The 18,747-nt window shown below is 55.3% G+C and overlaps 1 protein-coding gene across 1 annotated transcript; it reads right to left on the minus strand.

Moving 5' to 3' along the window:
* Positions 1-4,456: 4,456 nt before the first annotated feature.
* Positions 4,457-5,522, minus strand: LOC133211753 (olfactory receptor 2J3-like). Its single transcript, XM_061352337.1, has one exon. It carries the CDS (start codon positions 5,444-5,446, stop codon positions 4,457-4,459), a length of 990 nt encoding a protein of 329 aa, XP_061208321.1. The 5' UTR covers positions 5,447-5,522.
* Positions 5,523-18,747: the final 13,225 nt, after the last annotated feature.

The raw sequence follows: 18,747 nt of genomic DNA on the forward strand, positions 1-18,747 counted from the left end.
GCCCGCGGCGCCCGCTGCCACCGCGGCTGCACAGGACGGTGCAGGCAGAGGTGAGTGACAGCACAGCCATGGGGACAACGCTCTGCATCCTTGTCATCTGCCTCCAGCAGAATAGACTGCTTAACATTCCCTTTCTTCCTTGGTTTTCTTGGTTTCTCACTCCCATCAGTTGTCTGGGATTTTAATTCCAAAGGGAAGACCGTGCATTTTCTTTGCTCTCTGATTTGCTCCAGCTCTGTGCTTGTTAGTGGTTCTCAATTTTAACGTGGACCTTTGGGACCAGCAAGTGCTCCACATGATGGTGCTGGAAAAACTGGAGCAAGTGCCCATGATGGGGCCAGTAACCACATCTTTAACCTGCTGCATTTTGCCGTGCAGGAGGGTGGAGGGCTGCTGGGATGAGACCACTTTAGTGCCTCAGAGAAAAGGAACCTTTCTGCCCCAGGAAGCATCACCTGCAACTCCTGAGTCCAGCATATTCTGCAGAGAGAGCTGGGAAGGTACATGGGGCTGGAGTGGGCTCTGGGACAGGGGTCCCTGTGCCTAGGTGGAGATGTTCACAGGGCAGCACCATTATCTGGAGGGACTGGTATTGCGACCGCAGGGAATGGGGCATGGAAATCCCTAACTCCTCCTGATAAACCTTCTGGTAGTACATGAAACTGCCACCTACCTGGTGCGGAATAGGTTTCATCGATGTTCATGCCATGAGGGTGGAGGTTTAATCAAAGTTCGAACATGGTTCTGCTGCTGGGTCAGGTCCCATCTCCTGCCTTGTGCTCCCCTGGTACTTACAGGAGTTTGCACCTTGACCAAGTTGATGGGGTTTCTTTTAGGACCATTACCCTCTGCTCACACCCTGAAGGTCTGGACAGCAAATAAAGACCATTGGATTCCAGCTACTGGCATGCAAAGCTCCCAGCTTTCCCAATGGGCCTCCCCAAAAAGCAGCTCCAAAGGCCATGGGGTTGCTCCAGCCTGAACAGCTTCTGGGGAAGGTGCAAAGCTGCCCACAGGGCTGGAGCTCAGGCAATTCCAGTTGTAATTAGTAATGTCAGGGATGTCTGGGAGGAAGCTGTCAAGGGAATACTCACATTCCCACCTTTCTTCATCTTCTACCCAAGATCAGACACCTTTCTAGGAGGAACAGAGTCATCACCCAAGTAACTGGGCTGAATGCACAGGTAATGGGGGGAACCTCTATCCAGTGCAAGGCAAAAGAAGAAAGAGCAGAAGGCTGTGGAGAGCTCTGGCACAGCAGACCCTCTGGTCTCATCCTGAAGTCTCCAGGATGTGGATGCCATCCACGTGCCACGTCCACTGGTGGAGCTGGCTGATCACCATTCGAGATTGGAGGCAAGAGGCTAGCTCCTGGTGGCTCTGATCTGTGCACAGTGTCATTTTCTCTGTGTATTTTTGAGGAACTCAAGAGGCAGCTCAGGTGAGGAGCAACAAGCAGCAGGGCCCTGAGCAAAAGCCACCATGAATGGGAAGATTTGCATGGACACTCATCCAGAAATTAAAGTTCTGGTGCTATTTCATAGTGAAATACTGTACTCACAGGCATCCCCCTGTTTTTCTTGAGGTCTTTAACCTAGCTAGAATGGGAAGCTATGGAGATGGTGGACCACTGCCCAGCGTGCTGGAGAGGATGGCTCTGCACCCATTAATATGGAGAGCAATGAGAAATTCAGGGATAGAACAGGAGCCCCCCACTACCTCCTCTGCCCAAGCTGCTGACCGCTGGAACAGCATCTCTTCTGCCAGGCAAAGCGGTCTGCCATAAAGACCTAACTCGATGCAAGATCTCACTACCCAATGACTCCCCCACTAAAGTGTCCAAGCACACTGCCAAAATCCAGGGAGGCCGAGGGACCTACAGCATGAACTGGGGTCCTTGTAAAACCAGGCAGGTGGGTTTTGGCTGACCTCTACTCCTTGTGGAGACTGTGTGCAAGCAAAGCATCTTCCACAACCTCCAGTATGGGAACCCCCCGTCCAGCAGCATGACCTTCTCTCCATTAAAACATCCCTTCAGAGGGATTTTTGCCCAGGCCTGAAGCACCAATGGAATTGTCAACTCCAGGAGCAAGGAACTGGCCTTCATGTTCAGCACACCTCTGGGAAGATGAGCTCTGCAGGCACCTCCCAGCTCTTAGCCCTGCAGAGAGATCCTCAGGGCAGCAGATCAAACCCTCCTTCACCCCATCCGTGTGATGGCAGGTGCCAGTGCACAGCTAACATCATGAGCTGGGGTTTTCCTCACCTACAGCCTAATTGCATGTTGCAGCTGAGCAACCCTCCAAGGGCCTTGGAGAGAGGGCAGAAGTGGAGTGAGAAATCCTCTGTCAGCTTCAACCCACTGAGGCTTTCTGGGGGTCAAAACAAGAGGCTCCAGAGTGATGGAGAGCCCCACAAGAGCTCCTTGACACCCTAGGCTGCATCCTGCCCCGTCCCAGGGGCTGAATATGTCCCATGTGAGGAAGTGGTCCCCATTTAATCCCTAAATCTTCCTTTGCTATGGGTAAAGCTTCACTCCTGCAGACTCTTGCTCTCCTGTGGTGGTGTAGAGCAGTGCAGAGCTGTGCTCTCTGAATGGCTTTGATTGCATGCCCTTTATCAGTGAATAGCTTCTGAGCGTGCACCCTCAATATATGTATATTTATTCATAAAATCTATACATGAACATTATAAAACATACACAGTAATAGACATTTTAAGAAGACAAGATAAAGATTAAATAAACACCACTGTTAATAACTTTATTTGACTCTATTTATTAATGGTACCAAAAATAATTTCTTCCTGAACCCTAGCATTCTTTTGCTAGGGCACATGCACCCTGCTTTGGAGACCACTGTAGGTAAGTCTCACAAAAGGGATAGATGTTGCTTTTATCCCTAGGGATGCTACTGGTCATGGTGTTGTCTCTCCCATCGGTGTCACGAGTTGCTGAAGGCTGAGCATGGAGCACACTCAGGATTCTGGTGCCTGACCCTTTCCTGCCACAGGGATTCTCCATCCTCTTCCCCTGCCTGTCACCTCCAGAGGTGCATAACAGATACTACAGTAGCTACAAGTGGCAAGAGCAACCATGAATTCAGAGGTTTCCCTGTCAGTGGGGAGGGCAGAGGGGTGGCAGACAGCCCTGGCTCACCCTCTCTGGGACCCTTCCCCTTGGGAAGGGATGTGAAATTCCTGTTGTATTTCCAAAGGAGCTGTCCTTTGTAGATGTCCTACAGACTGGGTTCCCCAACTGGTCCTGTCTTGTTCGTGTGCTCTGGGAGGACAAGCTGTAGCCTCCCCTTAGTGGGATAAGGCACGGCAGGTTCCTACTGGGAGATCCTTGGCTCTATCAGGGATGGAGCTATTTCCCATCACAGAAACCCATAATTTCTGCTAGGTGGGTGTCTTATGGAGTCTTACGTGTAAAGAAATCCCAACCCAGCATTCGGCCAGGTCTGTTTGCTGTGCCTCAAGGTGTATCTTCTTGCACCCACTGAGCACTGGTTACAGCATCTTCCATCCCATCCGTGTCATGTGTGTCCCCCCCCTTTTTTTGCAGCCACCAAGTAACACTTTCCCGGTTCCACGTGCTGCTGGGAGCCCCTGAACCCTCTTGAAGGCACATCATGAACCAGATTAATCTCCTCCTCCACTCCAGCTCCTGCCTTATCACCACCATTTTGCCCATGGAAGTAGCTCTCCATACCCAGGCTTAACTTTGACTGCTGAAACAACAAAGATCAATCCCCCGACAGTGGTTTTCTTACTTATGCATCATTTATTGCATTAAGGGAGAGACATCCGGCTCTGCAGTGTCTGCAGGTCCAGCCCAGACAAGATTATTCACCACTTAACAGGAGATGCAAGCAGCCCAGCATTACAGCTGTGCTCTGCACAGTGATCCACCTTGGAAAGGCTCGACTGAGGCATAAAAGCTCTTTCCAGAAAGCCTGCCAAAGCCCTGGTGTAGGTAAATGATTAAAAGAATAAGGTTTACCAAGGGCACCATCCTATAGAGGGCAGTGTGCGGGCAGCCAGCACAGCTCCTCTATGGGGCAATGACTGTTCCTTAGGAAACAAGCTCTCAGAATCAGTTCTTGGGAGAACTCCGTGTCCAAGCAGTTAGCAATGTTATAACATCCCTTTATGGTCTGTTCAGGTCTTACAGGCGGTCCAAGAGTGTGAAGACTTCTGTGGTGCTCCATGCTGGAAGGGCAGTGCCTGGGTCCTGGGATGGGGTGGCACACAGCTCGCTCCCAGTGGGCTTTCTGAAGCTGGCACTGTGAGCTCAGCCCGGCTGTGCAAACACAACACAACAGGAGGCAATGCTGTGGGTTGGGTACCCAGCTGCTGTGGCCCATCGGACAATAATGGGTCTGAGCATTGGATATGCTGGTGAGAGAGGGCGAGGAGCCATCAGTTTTGCCCCACCCAGCACCACCAGACCCCTTCATGGGCACTGGGTCACCGAGAGCCTGAACCTGCTGGTGGACATCTGTAACCTCCCCCTGCACAGGGCTTTCCTGAGGGCACCCTTGACCTTGCTGTTTCTCAAGCTGTAGATGATGGGGTTGAGCATGGGGGTCACAGCGGCGTACAGCAGGGCCAGGACCTTGTCCATGTCCTTGGAGGTGCTGGAGTGAGGCACCAGGTATGCCACAGCCCCGGTGCCAAAGAACAGAGACACCATGGTCAGGTGGGAGGTGCAGGTAGCAAAGGCCTTCTGCATCCCCACTCCCTTCTGGAGGACCGCCCTGATGATGTGAGCGTATGACACAAGAGTGAGGAGGAAGGAGCCCATCGCTATAGTCCCAGCCAGAGCATACAAGGTGGCCTTGTTAAGGGGGGCATTGGGGCTGCAGGATGCCTGCAGCAGGAAGGGCACCTCGCAGAACAAGTGGTCGATGACTTTGGAGCCACAGAAGGGCAGGCGGGCTGTGAGGAAGGCCTGGATCAGAGATGAAAGGGAGCCACTCAGCCACGAAACAGCCACTAAGCAGTGGCACATCCTCCTGCTCATGAGAATGGGGTAGTGGAAGGGGTGGCAAATGGACAGGTACCGGTCATAGGCCATGGCAGCCAGAAGCACACACTCAGAGCCCCCGAAGCAAAGGAAGAAGTAGATCTGTGTGATGCAGCCCACAAAGGAGATGGTCTTCTGCGGTGAGAAGGAGTCTCCAAGGATCTTAGGGAGGGTAACGGAGGAGTAGCAGATGTCCAGGAAGGAGAGGTGGCCCAGGAAGAAATACATGGGGGATTGTAGGTGTGTGTCCAACCAGACAAGGGTCACAATAAGCAGGTTCCCCAGCACCGTCACCAGGTAAATGAGTGAGAAGAACAGACAGAGGGTCACCTCTGCTCCGTAGGCACTGGAGAATCCCACCAGAAGGAACGTGGTGGGGCTGCTGAGATTTCCCTGCTGCAGGGACTTGGGGCTCATCTGCAGGGAGAGCAGGAGGTAAGGACAGGTAGAACAAGGGGGAGTGCTCTCCCCTATCAGGGGGCATGCCCAGCCCTGGGCTCTGCTCTGGGGTGGGCTGAAGCTGTGCCCATGCCCTGCACCCCTAACACCTTGCTGGGTGTACAGCAGTGGGGGCAGCCCATGGGGTTCAATCCTCCAGGGAACCCCAACCCCCATCACTTGAAGGACACCAGAATGAGCTGGAACATCACCCCCATGCTCAAAGAGGATCCCAGGGGCTGTCAAACCAGAGCAGCTCCTCTCACCCCTCCAGGTTCCCTGGGCTGCAAGGGGACACTGATCTGAAGATCCCACAAAATGCGACAGGTTGGATCTGCCTGAACAGAAGCTGTTGTTCATGGGAGCACACTGTGTTTACATCATTAGTGAAGGTACAGCAAGATCTCCTGCTTTCCCTTGTCCACCACAGCCTGTGAGAGCAGAGCTCAAAAAAATAGACATCTTTAAACGATACAGACAAAGAAAATGCCTGTTTGCAAATACTCCACTGGAGATGTGCAACCCCACTGGAGCACTGGGTCCAGCTCTGGGGCAGCAGCACAAGAGGGACCTGGAGCTGTTGGAGCGAGGCCAGAGGAGGCCATGGAGATGCTGCGAGGGCTGGAGCAGCTCTGCTCTGGAGCCAGGCTGAGAGAGCTGGGCTGGGGCAGCCTGGAGAAGAGAAGGCTCCTGAAGGGGAGACCTTAGAGCAGCTCCAGTGCCTAAAGGGGCTGCAGGAAACCTGGAGAGGGGCTTGGGACAAGGGCTGTAGGGACAGGCCAAGGGGAATGGCTTGAACCTGCCCGAGGGGAGACTGAGCTGAGCTCTTAGGCAGAAGCTCTTCCCTGTGAGGGTGCTGAGGCGCTGGCACAGGGTGCCCAGAGAAGCTGTGGCTGCCCCATCCCTGGCAGTGCTCAAGGCCAGGTTGGACACAGGGGCTTGGAGCAAGCTGCTCCAGTGGAAGGGGTCCCTGCCTGTGGCAGGGGTTGGAGCTGGAGGAGCTTTGAGGTCCCTTCAACCCAAGCCATTCCATAACTAATATGATTCTAATCCTCATGGTCACACCTAGAGAACAATGCAAGTGAGGGACCTCTGAGAGTCTGAGACATCATAGGAGGACCAGAAAGGCAACTGCAGGTGACCATGTTGTTCAAACAAGCTTGAGGGTGGCAAGGAAAAGCAGAGACACTGGCCTGCAGGAAGAAGGGAAGACTCTGAACCTAGTGAGAAACTGGAGCTTGGGTATAAATGGAGATGAGACACAGAAGATTCTGAGTGTGAACCTAAACCTACTGAATCCACAGAAAGAGCACTGAGGAGATGATCAGATCTGTGCAAGCTGGAAGAAGCTGTTGGAGATGCCTGCAGGTCCTTCCAGAGGGAAGTGTGGGAGCATCTCCACCAGGAGTGAAGAGGAGGTTGGTGCCAAGCTGAGGAGACTTGAGCACTCTCAAGTGACATTGCCAGCTACCCCCAAGAGGAGCAAGGACAACCCAACCCCACCATGCTGGGGATGTGCTCCACAGCGTGGAGGTGCCGGGGTGGGCTGTGGCCTTGTGCTGGTGCTCAGCAGCTGGGGTGGGGTGTGAGCAAGGAGGGAGGGAGCAGCAGGCAGCCAAGGGCTGGGATGCTCGAGATGTTGGGAGCCTCCATGGACACTCTCCTCAACGCAAGGAGGCAGCGGGATGGGAGAAGCCTTCAGGGATCTGATGCCAGGCTTTGAACCATAAAGAGAATGGATGTCAAGGAGAGGCATGTTCTGTCCCTGCTGGTTTGGGTTGTACTGGAAGAGCAGGAGCTGGTAAACAAGGGCATAATCACAGACTGGCAGGGATAAGAGCATCTGGAGAGTGGGTAGCAGAAGGTTGATGTCTCCTCTGGCTCAGGAAGAGCAGATGGTCCATAGCAAACAGATGATTGTGGCCTCTGCAAAGCTATGGGGGAATTCCATAGGTACCAGAGGTATGGGGGAACTCAAATTACTATGTGCCCCCCCCCCAGCAGCAGATGTTCCCAGAAGTCAGAGAAATAGCTCTGAGCAGAGTAATGGAAGTGAGAGGAGAGAGTAAGTGCAGGAAGTGAGGAGGAAGGGTAGGACAGCACAAGATGCTCAAAGGCACCATCAAAAGGTCTTCGGGGATCTAAGTTGCCTTGGGAAGGAGCGAAGGGAAGGTCTGGGAGCCTCTCACACATTCCCAGCCAGACTGAGGGGAGGGCAAAGCTGCAGAGGAGAAATTAATCCAGGAAGAGTAACTCTTTGGAGGGGTGATGGTAAATAAATCATTCCAGATCTCCCTGGATATGACACCTCACGGGGCTCCTCACCAGGCCACTGCAGAAAGTGATGAGGTTTTCTTGTACCTGTTCCTGAACAAGAGGCTGTTTTTAGAAGAGCTGTCTCAAATAACTTCAGCTCGAGTAGGGATGAGTCAATGCCACTCTGCAGAAATGGCAAGATCAATAGGAACAGATTGGTGGCTGTGGCTGTGAACAAGCACAAATCAGGGCATGGGAGGAGGGCTGGTTACTGCAGCTGGGCAGACTGGGGATGCTGAGCCTGCAAACGTAGGAAAGAGCTGGCAAGTCATGAAAGGAAAGGTGCAAAACCCAGCTAAGAGCTCCCTTTTGAGCACAAGGCAGAGGCTGCTGGAGAGGGGCTGCTCCCTCCGCAAACAGGGAACATACGGACACCAAGGAGAATGTTTGGTAAGAGTGGAAAGCCTGCAAGGAAAGAAGAGAGCCTGAGAGGTGGTAAGGGAAGCCTGCACTGGAGATAGAGGAGTGCAGGGAGTCTGTGGGTACTGCTTGCAGTGTGCCACATCCACCTTCAGCCATGCAGGTGAAGGTCAGGCAGCCCCGCAGTGCTCAGTGCCCTGGGAGCCGCGTGTCCCCACTCCCAGTTGCCCAGGACAATGATGGTTTATGGCAAAGGGAGGGTGTCTGGTGGCAACAGGAGGGCAGAGGGCCAGCAGCGTTAAGGAGGGAGGAGAGTCTCCATAGCTCTGTTGCTTGTCAGAAGGGCTGCAGGATGGGAGCACTCCTACACCTGAATCCATGAAGGATGAACAGTGCTTGCCCTGCAGAGTCTTTGTGATGGGGCTCTATTCACTGACAGAAGAGGGGCCCAGCACCAGGCATTTGCAAGGCTTTAGGGGAAAGAAGAAGCAAGAAAACCGGGTGTGCGCAGGAGCTCTGGGTCTGCCTGCCCACAGCATCCTTAGCTGGGGATCCCATGGTCAGCCCAGGGCGGTGCTGAGCTGTAAGTGTGGCACAGGGTGCCAAACTGCCCATGGGGACAGCAGGAAAGTTTCCATCCATGTGGGAAAATCCTGATGCTGTGGAGCGTTCATGAGACCCTGCCCGGTGGTGCTCAGGGAGCAGGGAGCCCACTCGAGGAGGAGGAAGTGGAGCCAGGCTGGCTGGAGAAGCGAGAGTCCATTGCAGAGGACATGGTCAGCCTGGAGAAGCAAAGCCAAGCAGGGAGATAGCTGTGGCATCAAGAAGAGCCCTTCACTCAAGCATGATGCTGTGGGTAGTGCTGGCAGAGGTGAGCATGCAAAAGCCAGCAGCTTAACCCAACTACAAACATTACTTTGATCCAGGAATCTTCTCCTTAGATCTAATGCAGCAGGGTTTAGACAAGGAGCTGAGGTCTCGCATCATACCTTATCAAGGAGTTTTGGGGTCCAAAGCGCTCACATCAAGGAGCAAAGGTAGGAGGGGCTTTGGTTCCTAAATATCTTTGTCTTTTCCCTTTACCTGAAATAAACCCGTTTTAAGTCTAAGTAGGTGTTCCCAGAGCCTTTGCATTGGTTTAATGAAGCAGAGGTGGAAAACGACATACCTGGTTCACCTGGAAGACATCACAAAGGCTCTTGGGGTGGGCACCCACTCCCATCTCTCTGCTATGCCCCATGGCCTCCCCAGAACAGGGCACAAACCAAGACTCTGGTGTCCCCAGGGCACTGTCACACTCTGGGCTACCAGAGAACCAGCTGGGTTTCTGTGGCACCAGTGGCCTCACTGGGAGTTCGAGGGTGCAGGAGGGACCGAGGCACAGAGACCGCATTGATCCCAGCAATGGCCTCTAGCCCCCGAGCCAGGGCAGGAGATGTCAGAGGTGTGCCCCTGGGGCACAAGTGGCTTCATTTCATTCCTGATCACTGCAGGGGTTTGCAGTCCCATCTGTTGATGTGATGGTCTTTATCTGGGTGATCAGCCAGCCATCGGAAGTGTCTGTTTGTGATAGTCTTTATCTGGGTGATCGGCCAGCCATCGGAAGTGTCTGTTTGTGATAGTCTTTATCTGGGTATCAGCCAGCCATCGGAAGTGTCTGTTTGCCTTTCCAACAGCTAAACTGCATTTGATTTGCGATCAGATCTCACCTGAGACAAGCGAGCTGGAGGTAGGTGGGTGCAGCTTGTGCAAAGCTCAGGCCAACACCACGGTCCCTGCGCTTGTACAGCCTGGAGGGCTGGGAGCACCGCTGGGACACGGCACAGGCGGATGGGGACACTGCAGCCCCGTGTCTGCAGCAGGGGCAGGGCTCCCGTGCTTCAGGGCTGACCCGCGGTGCTGTGAGACATGAGCTGGGCACCCAGACAACGAGGACACCCGTGTCTGTGGGTCACGGGAGCAGGGCACAGAGCAGGGCAGGGCAGAGCTGGCCTCGGCAGACCCCGCTATGGGGCTGCCTCCTTCCGCCCTCAGTCTCAGAGCTGTCCTGGCCTCAGCACTGAGCCGGTGCTGATGCTGGGACACCAGTGCCACAGCTTACCTGGGGCAGATGCTTCCTCTCTTCACACAAGGTGTGTCTGGCAGCGCCGGTGCTCTGGGACACCAGGGTGATTTCAGTGTGTTCCTGGCAGGCACCTGGGAACAGCTCCCCTGTTACAGCACAGTCTATAATTGCCTCGCACAGCCCCTTGGGCACAGTTCTTTGGGATGCTGTGGGAGCAGGGGAGCGCACTGCAAGGGAATACACTGGGTCCTGTGTCCCACCATGGGCACTCCCCTGAGGGGTGCTCCAGCAGCATCCCCATAAAGAAGCCCTCAAAACCCACAGGGGCCAGAACTGAGGGACAGGTCTGAAGGTGACTTTGAACTTATCATCATCTAGCAACAGCAGAGGGATGATGCTGTGCTGGAGCTGGAGGCGCACGGTGGGTTCTGCAGCCAGAGGGACTCAGAGACACCCTTAAGCAGGAGCCTGGATTCAGGAATATGTCAGAGTTTGGTTCTTCAGCCTCTGCTCTGGGGCAGCAGCACAAGAGGGACCTGGAGCTGTTGGAGCGAGGCCAGAGGAGGCCATGGAGATGCTGCGAGGGCTGGAGCAGCTCTGCTCTGGAGCCAGGCTGAGAGAGCTGGGCTGGGGCAGCCTGGAGAAGAGAAGGCTCCTGAAGGGGAGACCTTAGAGCAGCTCCAGTGCCTAAAGGGGCTGCAGGGAACCTGGAGAGGGGCTTGGGACAAGGGCCTGTAGGGACAGGCCAAGGGGAATGGCTTGAACCTGCCCGAGGGGAGACTGAGCTGAGCTCTTAGGCAGAAGCTCTTCCCTGTGAGGGTGCTGAGGCGCTGGCACAGGGTGCCCAGAGAAGCTGTGGCTGCCCCATCCCTGGCAGTGTTCAAGGCCAGGTTGGACACAGGGGCTTGGAGCAAGCTGCTCCAGTGGAAGGGGTCCCTGCCCGTGGCAGGGGTTGGAGCTGGAGGAGCTTTAAGGTCCCTTCCAACACAAGCCAATCTGCAACTCTGGGATTCTATTACTTTTGCAACCAAGCATGTACCTTCTGGCTTTGCTGGATGACCTTGGTTTCTTCCACATAAACAAGTGTGAGGTGTGTTGCTTCTCTGAACCGCTGCTTGAAGACGTTCCCCCTCTGAGAAATTTGGGAATCTGGAATGGAAGTTTCCCCTCAGATGTACCAATCTGCAAAGGTCGTGGTGGGGTCTGAGAGCACCCACATCTCTGGGGAGGGGACAGTGATGGAGACACTGGCCAGAAACAGGAGCATCTCTCCCTGATGCAGCACTTCTCCCCTGGCTGAGCCCCTCCAGCTTGACCCCTCTTCTCACTTACAGTGCACACAAGTGCATTCGGAGGCTAAAGTCTCCTTTCTTCTCTGTCACCATCGCAGCCCTCGCCTGTCCCCATTCTGCCCGCAGGGGAAGGCTGCAGGGCAGCAGAGGGAGGGCTGAGAGCACATTGAGAGCACACTGAGAGCACACAGGTCAGGACTGGGCACCTTCCAAGTGCTGGCCACAGTTACTGGTGGTCAGTAATGAATGTTTTCTATGAGTGTTTGGTGCTGCACTGGTCGCGTTCAGCTGGTTCCATGTTATCAATCCCATCTGCATAACCCATGGCTCAGGGAGCCACGGGAGGGGTTTGGCTGGAAGGCATCTCAAAGGTCTCTGGTCCTGCTGCTGCTCAGAGCAGGGCCAGCTTTAAAGTTAGGTCTGGTTGCTCAGGGACTTGTCCAAGGACACCTTCAGGGATGGGGAGTTTCTCAGGCACGTTTCTGGATGTGCAGGACCACCCTCATGATGGAGAACTTGCTCCTTCTGTCCTACTGGAGTTTGCCATGTTGCAGCTCATGCCCCTTGCCCTTCACCACTGAGCACTGCCCTAAGAGCGAGAGTGCATCTCCTCCAGACCTCGCTCTGAGGTGGCTGCTCACAGCAGCCAGATTCCTCCTTTACCTTCCCTTCCAAAGGCTGGACCATCCTGCTTCTCTCAGCCTCTCCTTGTACATGCTGTGCCCCAGGCCCTGACCAGCTCCGTGTCCCACACTGCACCCTTTGCTGTTTCTTAGGTCATTTTTTGTACTGGGGAGCCCTTCACTGGACCCAGTTCTCCCAGCATGGTCTCTCGAGTGCTCCCTCAGGCTGACGGCTGCCCGTCACTAAGCCAGACCACAGATGACCTTGCTGCAGAGGCATTCTGCTGACCAACGTGCTGCTTGCTGCCTGCTGGACATGCAGGGCTCCTCCAGCATTGCTGCCATTCCCTGCAGGCCCAGTCTGCCCCATTCGGTGGGGTAAGCCCAGTCCACTTTGTGTTTGCCTTGTGCTGAACGTCAGGAGGTTTTTGCTGCCCCATTCTGGAGGCTGATGTGGCCTCTCTGAGTGGCAGATCCAGCATGACAACGTGTCCCCAAAGCTTGAACATCGTCACTAAGGTTGGTCATTGCTGGGACTGATGCATCTTCATATATTTCAGGATATGCTGGCAGCTTGGGATGTCCCCAGTCATATTGCTTCCCACCTTCGTAGAATCGCACTTGGGTTGGAAGGGACCTTGAAGTTCATCCTCTTCCACCCCCTGCCACGGGCAGGGACCCCTTCCACTGGAGCAGCTTGCTCCAAGCCCCTGTGTCCAACCTGGCCTTGAACACTGCCAGGGATGGGGCAGCCACAGCTTCTCTGGGCACCCTGTGCCAGCGCCTCAGCACCCTCACAGGGAAGAGCTTCTGCCTAAGAGCTCAGCTCAGTCTCCCCTCGGGCAGGTTCAAGCCATTCCCCTTGGCCTGTCCCTACAGGCCCTTGTCCCAAGCCCCTCTCCAGCTTTCCTGCAGCCCCTTTAGGCACTGGAGCTGCTCTAAGGTCTCCCCTTCAGGAGCCTTCTCTTCTCCAGGCTGACCCAGCCCAGCTCTCTCAGCCTGGCCCCAGAGCAGAGCTGCTCCAGCCCTCGCAGCATCTCCATGGCCTCCTCTGGCCTCGCTCCAACAGCTCCACGTCCCTCTTGTGCTGCTGCCCCAGAGCTGGATGAGGACTGCAGGGGGGGTCTTTCAGAGTCCCTCCCTCATCCTGCTGGTTCTGCTCCTTTTGCTGCAGCTCAACCGGACAATCCCTGTCAGCCACTCATGAAGCCAGGGTTTAAAACCATGTCCTGAGATGGATCCAGGTCGAAAACACACATTTTCAGCAGGTTTCAACACGTGGAGGAAGCGGGAAGACCCAAAGCCATTTGTGTTTTGGGTGCCTTGTGACACCATGGCCCATGGGGCACCTTCTGGCTCTGCAGCACTGAGGTTTTTTCCTCACTTTTAATGGGTCTCAGTTGTGCCATTAAAAGTTTCTGAAGTTCTGCAGTGTTAACTCCTGAAGGGGCTCCAGGGCTTTGCTGTGCCACGCCTGGGACAGGAGTTATATCTGCCCCTTCCCAAAGCAGGGAGCAAAGCCAGTGTTTATTCACTGTGGGGCTCAGAGCAGTGCAGAGGTGTCTCGAAGCTGCAGTTGGCACTTGAGAGGTGACTCAGTGCTGGCCCGGGGGAGTTCAGGTGCTTTGTGTTTGTGCCATTGAGAGCTGATGCTCAGCACCCCAGTCCCAGCGAGGGGCTGCCCTGATGTGGAGGTGAGGGAAGGCTCAGCTGGGCTGGTACCCACCAGGTCCCATGGGAACCCCATGGTCTCACCCTACACCATCCAAGTCAGATGGACAAGACCGGATGACTTGGTATGACTGCCGCTGTGGTGCTGGCACCCATCACATGCAAAGGGATATCTGGGAGCCTCTAACATACGGTCACTCCAGGCAGGTTGGATGGGCACCAGGTTTTGGGATGGCCAAGAGCCCACAGATCATGAGCAGCAAGTGGGACCTGTCTCACAGGCTGAAATCAAAACACCATTCTCCTGAGAGCCAGTGCTACGCTGAAAACCAGAAATGGTCCAATACAGTTGCATTTAATTTTTAAAAGGGGAAAAAATGTAAAGTCAAGCAGATTAAGTATCACATATGGCACAGAGATTGCCTGGGAAGACCAGCTTAGCCTCCCTCTGAGCACTTAAGCTGGTATTAGCAAACACAAACCCTAAACAACATTCCAAAGTCTAAATGGAAGTCAGCACGATTCAATCATTTGAAATAAGGTGATCAGAAATAAGATAAATGTATAAACTTGTTGAACCTGTTTCCACATCAGATGACCTCTGGTAACTGCAAGGCAATGAAGACACCAGCATTTGGTCCCTTGCTCCTCTACTTTGAGGAATATCAACTGCACTTATATATATCCCCTTTGTCAAAGGCACCGGGAGCAGGAATTCAACAGTAGAAGATGCTTGTCCAGTTTCCAGTTGAATTCAGAGTGGGTCTTCAGAGGAAATAAGCTGATAGAAAAGTGAAGAAACTGCATCCACCTCGGCTGAGGAGAAGCTTTGGTGGATCTGTGTCGTGGTTTAAACTCAGCCACGCAGTCTCTCTCTCACTCCCCCCCTTCCTCTCCCCTGCTCCCAGAGGAATGGGGAAGAGAATCCAAAGAGTGTAACTCCCACGGGTTGAGATAAGAACAGTCCAGTACCCGAGGTATAACACAGACCACTGCTGCTACCACTAGTAATAATAATGATAAGGGGAATAACAAGGGAAGAGAATACAATGGATCACCACTGCCAATCCTGGCAGTGATCTAACCCTTCTGGGTAACTGTCCCCAGTTCTACATCCTGGGGATGACGTGCTGTGGTATGGAATACCTCTTTGGTCAGTTTGGGTCCGGTGTCCTGTCTCTGCTTCCTCCCGCCTTCCCCTCCTCCCTGGCAAAGCATGAGGCTCACAAAGTCCTTGGTCAGGGTAAACATCACTGAGCACCAACTAAAACCATTGGTGTTATCAGTGCTGTTCCCAGGCTGAAAGTCAAAACCACAGCGCTGCACCAGCTACTAAGAAGGAGAAAAAATGACTGCTGCTGCTGAACCCAGGACAATCCCAGCCTGGGTGATCTCTTTGCCAAACACCAGAAAAGGCCCTACCAATGCAAAGAGTATGTAAGACAGAGCAGATGACATTCCCAGTCAACGTAGATCAGGTATGAAACTCCAACTCTTCACTGCAGCAACTGCAGCATGTCACCTGCTGTTCAGACTCACCTTTGCCACCACTAGTTTCACCAAAAGACCAAAAGCAAACGTGCTGGCTTTGGAAGAGCCTGCCAGAGGTAGAGAGACTGCAGACAAGTAGATGTGTGAGGCAGAGTGGGCAGATGCTCACAAAAACCATAGTAAAGGGCAAACATGGTTGATGCGTGGACAAATTATGTCACAGAGGAGACTGACTCCAGCTTCTGCAGAGGAACATCACACCTCAGGAATACACTTTCTGGAGGAGTCTAGACGTGGGTGTTGGATATCCCCAGGACAGCTGGGTAGGGTCTTTATCAAAGCTTGCTGGGGACAAGCTGCCATAAGCTAGAAAGGAAGTTTGGCATCACCAGTAAGCACCAGAGCCATCAGCTGGGAGTCTCCAAAGTGCTCCTCAATTCCAAAGTCTTGTCCAGCACCTCCCTTGCCTCAACACTCTTCAGCTGTTTCAGGAAGCTGTTTGGGACCCAGGTGCCTGGGCTGATCTCTACTGCACCAAGCCAGTCCCTGCCAGTCCTTCCCACCAGTGAGTGCCCACAGCACCCATCAGGGAACCTCTTGCTGCAGTGTGCCATCAGAAGGTGCCTCACCCCAGGAAGCCCTTAGAAACACTTGGAGAAGAAAAGTCCTACGTGAGGAAATACACAGTGACATCTGGCCGGGTTTGCTGGGGATAAAGGAGGGCAGGTACAACCCTCTTGTCACCCTGTCCCTCTGTGCTTCTTGCCTGCTGTTGAAGGCAGAGGGGCTGCATGGTCTGATGAGCGTCGGATGAGCAGCAGGTACAGGGAGAGGCTTGATGGATGGAGGCTGTAGTGGGGGAGTGCCCTTGCATTGCAAGGAGGGTCTCACACCCAGGGAATGGTCTGGTATGGCAGCTGTGTGCATCCTGCTCCAATGGCAGCCTGTGCCCATCCTGCTCCAGTGGCAGCCTGTGTGCATCCTGCTCCAATGGCAGCCTGTGCCCATCCTGCTCCAGTGGCAGCCTGTGTGCATCCTGCTCCAGTGGCAGCCTGTGTGCATCCTGCTCCAACGGCAGCCTGTGTGCATCCTGCTCCAATGGCAGCCTGTGTGCATCCTGCTCCAATGGCAGCCTGTGTGCATCCTGCTCCAGTGGCAGCCTGTGTGCATCCTGCTCCAGTGGCAGCCTGTGCCCATCCTGCTCCAGTGGCAGCCTGTGCCCATCCTGCTCCAATGGCAGCCTGTGCCCATCCTGCTCCAATGGCAGCCTGTGCCCATCCTGCTCCAGTGGCAGCCTGTGTGCATCCTGCTCCAGTGGCAGCCTGTGTGCATCCTGCTCCAGTGGCAGCCTGTGTGCATCCTGCTCCAATGGCAGCCTGTGTGCATCCTGCTCCAGTGGCAGCCTGTGCCCATCCTGCTCCAATGGCAGCCTGTGTGCATCCTGCTCCAATGGCAGCCTGTGTGCATCCTGCTCCAGTGGCAGCCTGTGTGCATCCTGCTCCAGTGGCAGCCTGTGCCCATCCTGCTCCAGTGGCAGCCTGTGCCCATCCTGCTCCAGTGGCAGCCTGTGCCCATCCTGCTCCAGTGGCAGCCTGTGTGCATCCTGCTCCAATGGCAGCCTGTGTGCATCCTGCTCCAGTGGCAGCCTGTGTGCATCCTGCTCCAGTGGCAGCCTGTGTGCATCCTGCTCCAGTGGCAGCCTGTGTGCATCCTGCTCCAATGGCAGCCTGTGTGCATCCTGCTCCAGTGGCAGCCTGTGTGCATCCTGCTCCAATGGCAGCCTGTGCCCATCCTGCTCCAGTGGCAGCCTGTGCCCATCCTGCTCCAATGGCAGCCTGTGCGCATCCTGCTCCAGTGGCAGCCTGTGTGCATCCTGCTCCAGTGGCAGCCTGTGCCCATCCTGCTCCAGTGGCAGCCTGTGTGCATCCTGCTCCAGTGGCAGCCTGTGTGCATCCTGCTCCAATGGCAGCCTGTGTGCATCCTGCTCCAGTGGCAGCCTGTGTGCATCCTGCTCCAATGGCAGCCTGTGTGCATCCTGCTCCAGTGGCAGCCTGTGCCCATCCTGCTCCAATGGCAGCCTGTGCCCATCCTGCTCCAGTGGCAGCCTGTGCCCATCCTGCTCCAATGGCAGCCTGTGCCCATCCTGCTCCAGTGGCAGCCTGTGCCCATCCTGCTCCAATGGCAGCCTGTGCCCATCCTGCTCCAGTGGCAGCCTGTGCCCATCCTGCTCCAGTGGCAGCCTGTGCGCATCCTGCTCCAGTGGCAGCCTGTGTGCATCCTGCTCCAATGGCAGCCTGTGTGCATCCTGCTCCAGTGGCAGCCTGTGCCCATCCTGCTCCAATGGCAGCCTGTGTGCATCCTGCTCCAGTGGCAGCCTGTGTGCATCCTGCTCCAGTGGCAGCCTGTGCCCATCCTGCTCCAATGGCAGCCTGTGCCCATCCTGCTCCAGTGGCAGCCTGTGTGCATCCTGCTCCAGTGGCAGCCTGTGCCCATCCTGCTCCAGTGGCAGCCTGTGTGCATCCTGCTCCAGTGGCAGCCTGTGTGCATCCTGCTCCAGTGGCAGCCTGTGCCCATCCTGCTCCAATGGCAGCCTGTGTGCATCCTGCTCCAGTGGCAGCCTGTGCCCATCCTGCTCCAATGGCAGCCTGTGTGCATCCTGCTCCAGTGGCAGCCTGTGTGCATCCTGCTCCAGTGGCAGCCTGTGTGCATCCTGCTCCAGTGGCAGCCTGTGTGCATCCTGCTCCAGTGGCAGCCTGTGCCCATCCTGCTCCAATGGCAGCCTGTGCCCATCCTGCTCCAGTGGCAGCCTGTGCGCATCCTGCTCCAGTGGCAGCCTGTGGCGCATCCTGCTCCAATGGCAGCCTGTGTGCATCCTGCTCCAGTGGCAGCCTGTGTGCATCCTGCTCCAGTGGCAGCCTGTGTGCATCCTGCTCCAGTGGCAGCCTGTGCCCATCCTGCTCCAATGGCAGCCTGTGTGCATCCTGCTCCAGTGGCAGCCTGTGCCCATCCTGCTCCAGTGGCAGCCTGTGTGCATCCTGCTCCAGTGGCAGCCTGTGCCCATCCTGCTCCAATGGCAGCCTGTGTGCATCCTGCTCCAATGGCAGCCTGTGCCCATTCTGCTCCAATGGCAGCCTGTGTGCATCCTGCTCCAATGGCAGCCTGTGCCCATCCTGCTCCAATGGCAGCCTGTGCCCATCCTGCTCCAGTGGCAGCCTGTGTGCATCCTGCTCCAATGGCAGCCTGTGCGCATCCTGCTCCAGTGGCAGCCTGTGTGCATCCTGCTCCAGTGGCAGCCTGTGTGCATCCTGCTCCAATGGCAGCCTGTGTGCATCCGCTCCAATTTGAGCCTGTGCCCTATCCTGCTCCAATGGCAGCCTGTGCCCATCCTGCTCCAGCGGCAGCCTGTGCCCATCCTGCTCCAACTGCATCCTGTGCCCATCCTGCTCCAGTGGCAGCCTGTGT

Source organism: Neopsephotus bourkii, unplaced genomic scaffold (genome assembly GCF_033783945.1).
Source record: "Neopsephotus bourkii isolate Nb327-2 ecotype Australia unplaced genomic scaffold, CSIRO-AGI_Nbou_v1 NB_659, whole genome shotgun sequence".
Lineage (NCBI taxonomy): Eukaryota > Metazoa > Chordata > Aves > Psittaciformes > Psittacidae > Neopsephotus > Neopsephotus bourkii.